This window comes from Lepeophtheirus salmonis, chromosome 6 (genome assembly GCF_016086655.4).
Source record: "Lepeophtheirus salmonis chromosome 6, UVic_Lsal_1.4, whole genome shotgun sequence".
Classification (NCBI taxonomy): domain Eukaryota; kingdom Metazoa; phylum Arthropoda; class Copepoda; order Siphonostomatoida; family Caligidae; genus Lepeophtheirus; species Lepeophtheirus salmonis.
In genome coordinates, this window is record NC_052136.2 from 37,799,394 (window position 1) to 37,810,666 (window position 11,273).

An 11,273-nucleotide genomic window follows, 5' to 3' on the forward strand; every position below is an offset into this window, starting at 1 on the left:
TAGGTTATAGCCAAAGAGATTCAATTTATTAATGGTTAATAATTAATTTTATTATTTATGTATATAATATTTAGTAGTTCTTGGTCGTATTTAATTACAATTCTAGGAGGGAGGTTCGTTAGTTATTTAAGGAAAAGTCCGGTAAAAGGATGTAATTGTTTTGATTTGTTAGTATCAAAAGAATCAGAAAATACGTAGGGACATGCTCTTACTATTTATTAGCAACAACGCCAACTACTAAGAAGCACGTGGAAAGAAAAGATCCTTCACATTTTCGGTTTTGTTAATTGTTAAAGACTATACTCAATAGAAAATAGTTCATTCCATTGATTGTCGGCATCTTTTTGGGTCAACATGGGAAAGTTTCGAATAGCTAAAAATACACGTAAAACGCGATGGGCCAAGGGTGGAAGTTCATCTTCGAATCCTCAGGGTCGTAAGTTTCGTAATGCCTCTCAAGGCTTTGTTGGTACCTTTGGAGGATCCAATTCTTCGAGTTTTCCCTCTAAGCTCACTGCTGAGAACCTGCTTAAACATACGGTTGCACTGGGTGGAGAGGCATCTTCTAGAGGCGAAGAAGAGGAGGAGAACGCAACTTTGGGTGCGACTTTCAAGACATTTGACACTTTTGCTTCGGATTGGACTCAGTGCACTCATGTCTCATTCAATAAAATTATCAAAAAGTTTGAGTAAGTGAATACAAAATACTAATAAGTAATACACCTCCATCCTCTTCTTTCCTTTCAGCTCCACAAATGCACAGCACAAAGAAATGCTTGCAGTCCTGGCTGCAGTCACTGAGGTAATCAAATCTCGTGGAGGAGGAAACGATGATGATAATCCCACAGAGTATTTCGGTGCTCTCCTCGCCACACTCGAAGCAGCCGACAATGAAGAATCCTTATCTGCAATTCTCTCTTTACTTTCAATGACTATCAAGTCTATTTCTCCTGCAGTACTCCAAGACAAGTTTTCATTCATATCCAAACTTTTTTTGGATTTATTATCCAAGCATAGTCAGACAGAAAAAGTTCCCCTTGTTAGATCACTGATTGGTTGTCTAAGTGTAACTCTACGAGCTCAACCTCGATTAGTGTGGGGGGATTTATCTACCAAACGTATCTACGATTCCATTCTTACATTTGTTATTCATTCTAAGCCTAAAATTCGAAAAGCGGGGCAGCATGCTATTGTATCCATACTCAAAGGGTCATCTTTCATTGTTCAGGATAAGGAAGAGGATAAAGTTAGAAATCATCCCATGGCTGCGAGTACGGCCAAATACTGCATACATCTCATTGAAGATAACATTGGAAGTGGTGGAAAAAATAATGTCGTTCTCTATACACTTTCACTATTAAAAGAACTTCTGGGTACATTTCCAGCACAGCAAGTTAAATCTGTCTCTGAATCTATTTTAAAAATTATGACTCTGGGCAATGCATATGTCATATCTAGCGGTATGCAGGCTTTGTATGGTCTTTTCTCCTCTAGACCTCATGCATCATCTCTGTCTGCTTCCCTTAACGCCCAACTGGTATCTGCACTCTACGACTACCAGCCCTCTATCAATGATTGTCAGCCTATGATCGCTTGGCTTACTGTCCAACAAGAAGCATTGACTAATTTGGCGAGTCAAGACAACCAGATTTGTTTAAGTAACTTACCAAAGTTCTTTGGTATTGCTGCTCTTAAAGGTTGGACATCTGATCGTGTTGAAGTGGTGCGTATAGCGTCGATAGGATTATCAATTTTAATCATTTTGAATTTTGTCATATATATTCATTTCTAGATTACAGCCTCTACTACAGCCATGAAATGTGTCATTACGCAATGTTTGCTACCATATGCAGAAAGATTTATAGGTGAAAAGATTAATTTGGTTATGGCCGAAAAGATTTTTTTAGTCCTGTCTGAGGGCCTCCGTTATCAATTTCATGCTGCTTGGGCTCACGTAAGTTTTAGTTATGATACTTGTTTTATATGGTTATAATTATTGATAATATATCATTATAGGTTTTTCATTTGTTGGCTGAGTTTATTGACGTTTTTGGTGGATATGATAAATGCTCCAATTTTATCGGGAAATGTCTTAAATCTCTCTCGGAACTAAGAGAATCTGTCAATTTCTCACTAACCAACGAACTTGACTATGTTATTGGAAAAGCTATTCGTAAAATGGGGCCTCAGAAAGTATTGGAGATCATTCCTCTTCAAATAACTGGCGAAGAAACCTCTTACGATTTCCCAAGAAGTTGGCTACTTCCTGTGCTTAGGGAAAATATACAAAATACACAATTGTCGTATTTTGTAAATAATTTTCTACCTTTAGCATCTATTTGTATGAATAGATCGAAGCAATGTGAAGCATCTGGTGATACTGTAGGAGCTAAGAGTTATGAGTTAATTATGTATCAAATATGGAACCTCCTTCCTGGCTTCTGTAATAATCCAACTGACTTGAAGGAAAGCTTTAAAGGATTGGCTAAGATACTTGGTGTTCAATTAAATGAGCGTAAAGAACTAAGAATGGATATTTTGGCTGCACTCCGTAAACTCATTCTCAAAAATGGGGACAATGAAGATAATAAATCCGAGCTTGGAAAATACTCCAAAAATTATCTCCCTATTTTGTTTAATCTTTACTCTAGCTCTTCTGATGTTGGTCTTAGAAATTCGATTTATGAAACTATTAAGTTATATGCTTCTATATCTCCAAAGAATCTCATGAACTCCATGTATGATACTGCTCTGGCCAGACACTCTGATAGTAGTGATGAAAATGTGAAAGAATCTATACTTGAGATAATTAAAGTACTTGTTTTATATCAAGATGAAGCTAGAATAGATAAGGTGTATAATATCATTGTCTCAAAAATCAATTCTAAAAATCATAAAGATCAGAAAAAGGCTTATAGACTACTTGAGGATCTGTGTAAAATTTCTAGCGATGAAATGAGGAAATTTGTGTGCCAAAGATTGTTAAAAATAAAGTCTCTTATATCTGAGTCACTCACTTCTTCTAGTCCTCCAAGTCAAGCTTCAAGATTGAGAACATTGCTATTGATTCTCAATCTTTTAGACAGTGAAACTGAAGATCAAAAGCAATCGAATATTGAGTTTGCAACTTCTATAATTCCCGAGGCTGTACTTTGCATCAAAGCAGTCAACGAAAAGGCCCGTTCTGGAGCTTATGTTCTTTTGGTATCAATTGGAGAGTCATTGGTGAGGTGGTCGTCTGACATTGACGAAGCTCTAAAAAAGTATTTAACAGTCTTACTTGCGGGGCTTGCTGGAAATACTATGACCATCCATTGCTCTCTTCTTGCCATCACTCGAATATTTTACGAATTCAAGGATGTGTTTCCTGATGGGATCGTCGAAATGCTTCTTACGAATGTGTGCTTGCTTTCGACTTCCTCTTCAAGAGAGGTCGTTGGTGCTACATTAAGCTTCCTTCGAGTTTTTGTTTCTTCTCACAATATACTTAAGTCAACCAAGTATATAGAGCACATTATCAAGTCTCTCGTTAACATGACTGAAGATTGCAAACGGAATTTTAGATTAAAATCAAGATATTTATTAGATAGAATAATTCGTAAATTTGGCTATGACTTTGTCGCAGCTCAAGTTCCCCAGTCTGATATAGTAATGCACAAGAGACTAAAAAATATTCGCAAACTTCATATTCGTAAGTCTCGTATGGAAAACGATCAAGAGGAAGATGAGTGTTCTGGTGATGAGGAGGAATTATACCGAGTAAAGAACAAACCTAAAACTATAGAGGATATATTGAATGATTCAGACGATGATAGTGTGATGGAATTTGATGCTGATGAATCTTCCGGAAAGTCGAAGAAAAAGAAGAATAAACCTAAGACATACCTTAACGAAGAATCTGAAAATATTATCGACTTCTTGGATCCAAAGGCATCACAAAAAGTTACGAGTTCCATGAAGCTGTCACAGGACACTCATAATGAGGAATCAACCTCCAAGAGGAAGAAAAAATATTTGCCTAACGGTGGATTTAAAATGACACCTGATGGAAGGCTTATCATCAAAGACAATGATAATGACGACGACGACGATGAGTTCAATGAAGAGGCTGAAGCTGCAGCTGAGTCTAGAAAGAGGAAATATATGATGATGGAAGACGATGAATTAGATTCTGACGATGAAAATACATTCCAGAATCTTGTATCCACATCAGCAGCTCAGAAGCGCAAAAGAGGGGGAAGCATTGCTAGTTCAAAACGCTCATTTGCTTCTTCTGTGGGTGGACAAAGCAAAGCCTCTACTATGCTTTATAAGGTAATTAATTTTAACAAATATTAATTTGTAACTGAAGTTTTAATTAATATTTTCCTCCTTAGTCTGGTGGAACTGGAATTCATCGTGTCTTAGATCAAAAACAAGACGCCAAATCGGACCCTGGATCAGAATATAGATCCAAAAGGGCCAAGGGAGATGTTAAACGCAAGGGTAAACCTGATCCATACGCATATATTCCTTTGAAAAAGTCTACTTTGAATAAGAGAAAGAGGGCCAAGAATGCTGGTCAGTTTAAAGGACTTGTTAAAGCAGCAAAAACTGGCGCCTCTGTTGGATCTAAAGGTGCTAAAAAAGCTAAATTAAAAGAAATGATGAAGAATCTTAAAGTGACTTGAGTTGATTGATTTTATAGATATATGTCGGGTGCAAATATATCACTCTTTATTTTATATATATATATATATATTTTTTTTTTTTTTTTTAATTATGTATTCATAAGGAATATAAGTTAAATAAGTTTTAGTCCCACTATTTAATTATTGAGTTCTTCAATATAAAACTCCATGAAGTATTTGTGAGGCTAAGTATAGAAAACCATTCACTAATCTGTTAGTATTAACTTTATTAGATGATCTTACGCATGTAATAAAACAGTGGTTCTCAAACTTTTTACAGTGTGTGCCACTCGATAAATTATTACCATCAAGTTCTATGAGCTATGCCCAATAATAGCGAAGGTTAAACCTATTACGTTCTATCACGTACGACTAAAGGGACTAAAATATGTTCCGGGTTATTTAAAATTGATAATAATTCTTACACTATTATCATATGAATAGTGTTTTGTTCCAATAATATTTTTTTAATTATTATTACTGTCATTGATGTATGAGCTTTGATACGCCACAAAAATATCATATTGAAATAAAAGGTTAATAAAATTTATGTACTTATTTAAATCCTATACAAAAAGTTATATTCATTAGTATGGTATTTGATATACATGATTGTAACAGAAAATATACATTGAAAGATCTGTGTTAGAAAATACAAAAGTGCTATTGAACACAAGTATCTAAATAAAATTTCTGTCACTTAAACAAATAGTAAGTATGGTAATTATTTTTTAGGAATAGAAAAATTGAGAAATTCCCTCAATTTCTGATATTAGAATGGCTCATGTTAAAGGAATCAAGGAGTCCTTTAACATAAACCATGTCGTAATCACGGTTTTGTTGGAAGGGGGTGCTGATTTTAGTGACTGTAGAGGGTTCACCTTAACAGGGCTGATAACTACCACTACTGGCAAAAAATATTGTGTACCCAAGTTGTCAAAAGGTTGTCCATATCAGCTCTAATAGTTCATAAATATATTTATATATTATCATTAAGTGTGAGCTAGACCTAAGAGAATCGTGTTTTTCTTAAAAATATATATTTTTTTTTCTTTAGTATGATGGAACAAGTTCAGCGATGCCCGATGAGATGATGGAGGGAAAGTCCCATTTTTTGCTCTTATACACTAGATAGTAACTTTCCATTCAATTGAAATAGTATATTAAAGGGAGAGAGAGAGTAAAGTCTCTTGGTGTTTGGGATGTCTTTTAATCTTAGATAGTGTGAAACGGGACACATTGAGCCCAACTATAACAAAGTTGTAACATAAAAATGATAATTGAAAACTCGATTAAGCTCGTTGGAATACTGAGTCAAATGCTAATATGGAGTCAAATTACTTAAAGGAAGATGTAATATGTATTTAAATGAGTAGTATAGCTTTATAAATTATAGGACAATTAATATTAGTGTGTCAGCATGCTCAAAAAGAGGTAGCTCTCAGGTACTTTATATTCAAAAAGATGCAGGTATATGACCGTTTGTAATATACAGGTATTGTGTACATAAGGAGGCAATATTTGTTGCTCATAAGAAACAACCATCGAAATTAGATGCTGAATCATAATGGGGCATTTATGGATAGCCCTAATTACGATTGCTCTAGCAAGGAGTCAAGATTCATATGAGGATTATGGCCTGACAGGCAATGAAAGTCCCGAAGGTCCTACTATCAGCGATCAATTTTCTGTAACAGATCCTCCAATTAAAGAATTTCCTACTACATCAACTTCTCCGAGATTTAATTTCATTGATCCTTTTAAAGAACGATCTCGTCCTCAAGTTGATGAGTTTGGAAATCCAATTGGTGAGATACATTCTGTGGACACGACAAAATTTGAACTAGGAGAGGGGATTGATTTTGAAGAATTTCAATGCCCTCGGAATTGGGTTCGCTATGGAAGTAAGTGCTATAAATTTACAAGGAGTCCTTTAAAAAGATGGTCAGATGCCCGTTTGATTTGTCAAGCATATCGTCATAAAGATGAGGTTTGTTTTATTCTTTCATGATATAATATTATGTCTACAACAATTATTCTAATTACAGGATAGTGCAGACTTAGCAAGCATTAACACGCTTGCTGAACATCGCTTTATCGCAAGTCACCTAAATCGAATTGATCCTCAACATAGGCGTTGGTATATATCTGCTCGTCAAGAGAGTGACAACACTTGGATTAATCAAGGAGACTTAACTCAAATGAAAAATCTTCAAGACTATTTTATTGATTCTGCTGAATGGGGCGAAACTTCTGGAAATAATTATAACAAAGATTATCTTGTGTATGAGTACTCTGAAAAGATGGGTCAATGGGGATTTAAACCAGTGTTTGGCGATGAGGAATACTTGTATATTTGTGAAATGCCAATTGATCAGGTAACATATTTGATGACCGATGAAAGAACACATCAATATGGCCAACCTGTTGGAGATCCTCGATTTTATGAAATGGGCCCCGTTTTCATTAAACAACCAAATCAAACGATTTTTGATGTTGGTTCTCGCAGCGTCAAAAATGATATTTCACTACTTTGTATTGCACATGGTTGGCCCACACCAACTTATTCTTGGTACAGCGAATTTTTTTCTAATGATAGTTACACCGAACAAAAAGTCGACCCTCTTAAAGATTCCAGAATTACCATATCTGGCGGACAGTTAATCATCAATAATCCTAACTCTGTGACTGATAGAGGAAAATACTTTTGTCAAGCCAGTAATAAATTTGGTACAATTCGTTCAAGGTCTGTTACAATAGCTTTTGGATTTATCGGTGAATTCATTCTTCGAAGAAATTATGAAACCGGAGATATTAATTGGGGCAAATCAATATCATGTGACCCCCCACAGTATTTTCCACTTGTGAAATTTTATTGGAACCGTGATTATTTTCCAAATTATGTCGAGGAAGATAGACGGATTATGGTTTCGTATGACGGAAATTTATACTTTTCTTCGGTTGAGAAAATCGATGAAGGAAATTACTCATGCTCTGTTCAAAGTTCTGTTGCAAGCTCTGGTCGAACTGGACCTTTTTTTAGATTAAAAGTTTCTCCACATCCTAATTATCAACAACTCCGATTTCCGCAGAATTTTCCAAAAATATTTCCCGAAGCCCCAGTAGCTGGACAATATGTTCGGATGGAATGTATTAGCTTTGGATATCCAGTAGCACATTACAATTGGACAAGAAAAGGATCGGATATTCCAAAAGATGCCTTAGTCACAAATCATAATAGAGTTCTTATCATACCAAGGGTTAAAGTTGAAGATCAAGGGGAATATATATGTCGAGCATATAATGACAAGCTCTCAATTTCGGCATCTGTAAAACTGAGTATTCAATCAAGGTAATTTCTAATTTACTCAATTATATATTTATATATATGACCCTATCATCCGTCTTTCATGTTAGACCTGTTTTTACGATATCGATTGGAGACTTACATGTGGATGAAAAAGATGATGTGACATGGACATGTGAAGCTTTTGGAATACCGGATGTCAAATATAAGTGGCTAAAAAATGCCAAACTATTGAAGACTGGAGATGACAAATTGGCGATTGAGGATAGAGGAAGATACGAAATTAAGGATAATGTTCTCATAATAAGACAAGTATGAATTTATTAAATTAATGGGACGTTAATTTTAATAGTTATCTCTTTGAAGGTCAGTAAAAGAGATCAAGGGATGTACGAGTGTCTGGCTTATAATGATCTTGATGCTCGATATTCTTCAGGTCAATTAAGAGTTCTCAGCTTTTCTCCTTCCTTTGATAAGTATCCTCTGGAAGAAAAACTTTTTGCGGCAGAAGGTGGAAATATAACAATTAAATGTAAACCTGAAGGAGCTCCAACTCCAGAATTTGTTTGGCGTAAAAATGGTGCCAAAATCGGTTCTGGTGGCAAGTACATCATTTACAAAAGTGGAAGTTTATTTATCAGAAGAGTAAATGCAGATGATTCTGCTGTATTTACTTGTGAGGCTTCAAATGAATATGGCCGAGCAGAAAGCACCGGACGTTTGATTGTTAAAAGAGGTCCGAGTTTTCAAGCAGGGATTAAACCTAAACCGTTAGTGATTGTGAACAAAGGATCAAGTGTAAATTTAAAATGTAAAGCAGTAGCAGATCCTTTGTTGGATATGGCATATAGTTGGAGCCTAAACAATTTGAAGATACGCTTCTCTGAGGATGAAGAGAATTATCGTTTGTTGTCGCTACAAAATGCTGAAGGGCAACGAATTGGAGGACTATCTTGGTTGAGTGAATTGTCGGATCATCAAAAACTATTGCAGTCAAGTGGACAATTTCTGAACCATCACAGTTCATATACCAAGGGAACAGGAAATTTCAACAAATTCAGGAGAGGTAATTTTTAGATATTCCTTTAAAAATAAAATCAGAGTTTTGATAACTATATATTTCCGTGTATGTCACTAGGCAATCGAGATGGATATTTAAAGATCTATAACATAAGTTATGCTGAAGCTGGAAAATACATATGTATAGTTGATTCAGCCGTAGGAAGAATTACTGCTGAATCACAAGTTATTATTCATGGGCCACCTGGTCCTCCTGGATCTGTTTCTGCCGTTTCTTTGTCCTCTAAATCTGGCACAATTATTTGGACAGATGGTGCTATTTATGGTAGTCAAATAAAATATTATCGTATTGAAGGTCGTACAAGAGACAATTCAACTTTTACAACTCTGAAAGACTATGCTGAGGCTCAGGAAATTACTTATCTTGGAAGAAAACCAAAGGTTCATGGTCGTCGGCAATATAAAATTATTGATCAACTATCTCCATATTCTGCATATCAATTCCGAGTTACAGCATATAATGATCTTGGGCTAGGTGAACATTCTGAACCATCACCAATATATAACACACTGCCAGACAAACCAACAAAAACACCAACAAATATACGAGGAGGCGGAGGACATACGAGAGACTTGACCATAAAATGGGACGCACTATCGAAGCAAGATCAAAATGGGCCTGGAGTTTTTTACAGGATATATTATAGAAGAACTGGAATCGATCCTGAATGGGATTTCCAACAAAAAACACTTACAGACCTCGGAAATATTAATATTTACGTTATTAATATCCAAAGAAAATATTTTTTCACAACTTATGAAGTAAAAATACAAGTTTTTAACGATCTTTGCCAGGAACCTAAATGTGAAGGTCCTATTTCAGATCCCGTAGAAATTTATTCTGCTGAGGATCTTCCTCAAGTGGCTCCAACTCGAGTAGGTGCCAGACCTTTCAATTCAACTGCGATAAGAGTCACTTGGCTTCCAATATCCAATAATAGAGATAAGATTCGGGGTAAACTAATTGGCTACAGAATAAAATATTGGAGAAGAGAATTAGAAGAAATATCTGAATCGCAATATCTTTTAAGTCGTTCTCTGGATCCCGAAGCTTTTATTATTGGTTTAATACCTAATACATATTATTGGGTTCGAGTAATGGCCTATAACTCAGCCGGCCCTGGTCCTGAGTCGGAGAGATTTTTAGAAAGAACTTTTAAATTAAGACCTCAGAAGCCGCCAACTGCCGTACAAGTAACAGGAATCAATCCTTCAACTATACGTGTCACATGGCGATACGTTGCTCCTTCTGTCGAGGAAGAACCCTTGACAGGTTACAAAGTCAGAGTCTGGGAGTCAGACATGGATATTAGTCAAGCCAATGACACAGTTATATATATTGGCAATCCTCTTGACGTTGAAATTACAGATTTAACTCCAGGAAAAGTCTACCATCTTCGAGTTTTAGCATTTTCTCAGGGTGGAGAGGGGAAAATGTCCTCTCCGGTTTGGCAATTTCAAATGGGTGATCCCGATAAATTAAACGGCTAATGGGTTTCTTTTTATTTTATACGTTTATAAATCGTCATCAATTAACATTATACATAAATATAAAATTAAGGGTCACGCTCAATATCAAAATTGGGGATTTTATAAGTACATAAACCCCTTAACTTTAAAAATGCAACAGACCTCTTCTTGTATAATAGCTTTAAATATATATATATATATATTATATAATAATAATACCTCAACCTATTCTTTTAAATACTTTTTTTATAAATGCAAATAATTTTAAATATATATATCAACCTGTGTATTCCATGATGTAGTAACCTACACTTATTAAATATATCCTTAAGTACCTATTAGAGACTGACTATATTAATTTATTATACAGAAAATACTAAACTTAATGTAATGAAATATGAAGATTGACGATAATTCATTTCATATGACAATGAATATAATAAAAACATGGCTAATAACTAATAAGAATCCATATTTGCGTAGAAATCAAGCTTTAAGCTGATACCACTAATAGTTAGTACTTACTTATTTTTCAATTATTATAATTTATATTATGAATTCGGTCAACTCCTGATATTATTAGTACAACTACTAACGTTTAACTTGCTCTATAAATGATGAAAATAAGAGAGGAGGCAAACACCAAAGCATTTCATGAATTACAAAATCTTAAGTCTTCAACAGAATAAATAATAAAGCAGCAGAAGGGAGTTGCTGCTGATGGAAGAAAAGGTTCCAAGCTGGAA

At 35.1% G+C, this 11,273-nt stretch overlaps 2 protein-coding genes across 3 annotated transcripts; both read left to right on the forward strand.

Moving 5' to 3' along the window:
• Positions 1-170: 170 nt before the first annotated feature.
• LOC121121085 (RRP12-like protein) lies at positions 171-5,216 on the forward strand. Its single transcript, XM_040715962.2, has 5 exons — positions 171-689; positions 748-1,723; positions 1,793-1,954; positions 2,017-4,314; positions 4,377-5,216. The coding sequence occupies exons 1-5, from the start codon at positions 355-357 to the stop codon at positions 4,668-4,670; spliced, it is 4,065 nt and encodes a 1,354-aa protein (XP_040571896.1). The 5' UTR covers positions 171-354; the 3' UTR covers positions 4,671-5,216.
• A 511-nt stretch (positions 5,217-5,727) lies between these two features.
• On the forward strand, positions 5,728-10,638 carry LOC121121087 (contactin). Of its 2 annotated transcripts, XM_040715963.2 has the most exons (6): positions 5,819-6,104; positions 6,166-6,660; positions 6,719-8,022; positions 8,088-8,289; positions 8,344-9,043; positions 9,116-10,638. In XM_040715963.2, the coding sequence occupies exons 2-6, from the start codon at positions 6,238-6,240 to the stop codon at positions 10,546-10,548; spliced, it is 4,062 nt and encodes a 1,353-aa protein (XP_040571897.1). In that variant the 5' UTR covers positions 5,819-6,104; positions 6,166-6,237; the 3' UTR covers positions 10,549-10,638. The 2 variants fall into 2 exon arrangements, with proteins under 2 accessions (XP_071745488.1, XP_040571897.1); XM_071889387.1 differs by having other exon boundaries at positions 5,728-6,660.
• The last annotated feature ends 635 nt before the right edge of the window (positions 10,639-11,273 follow it).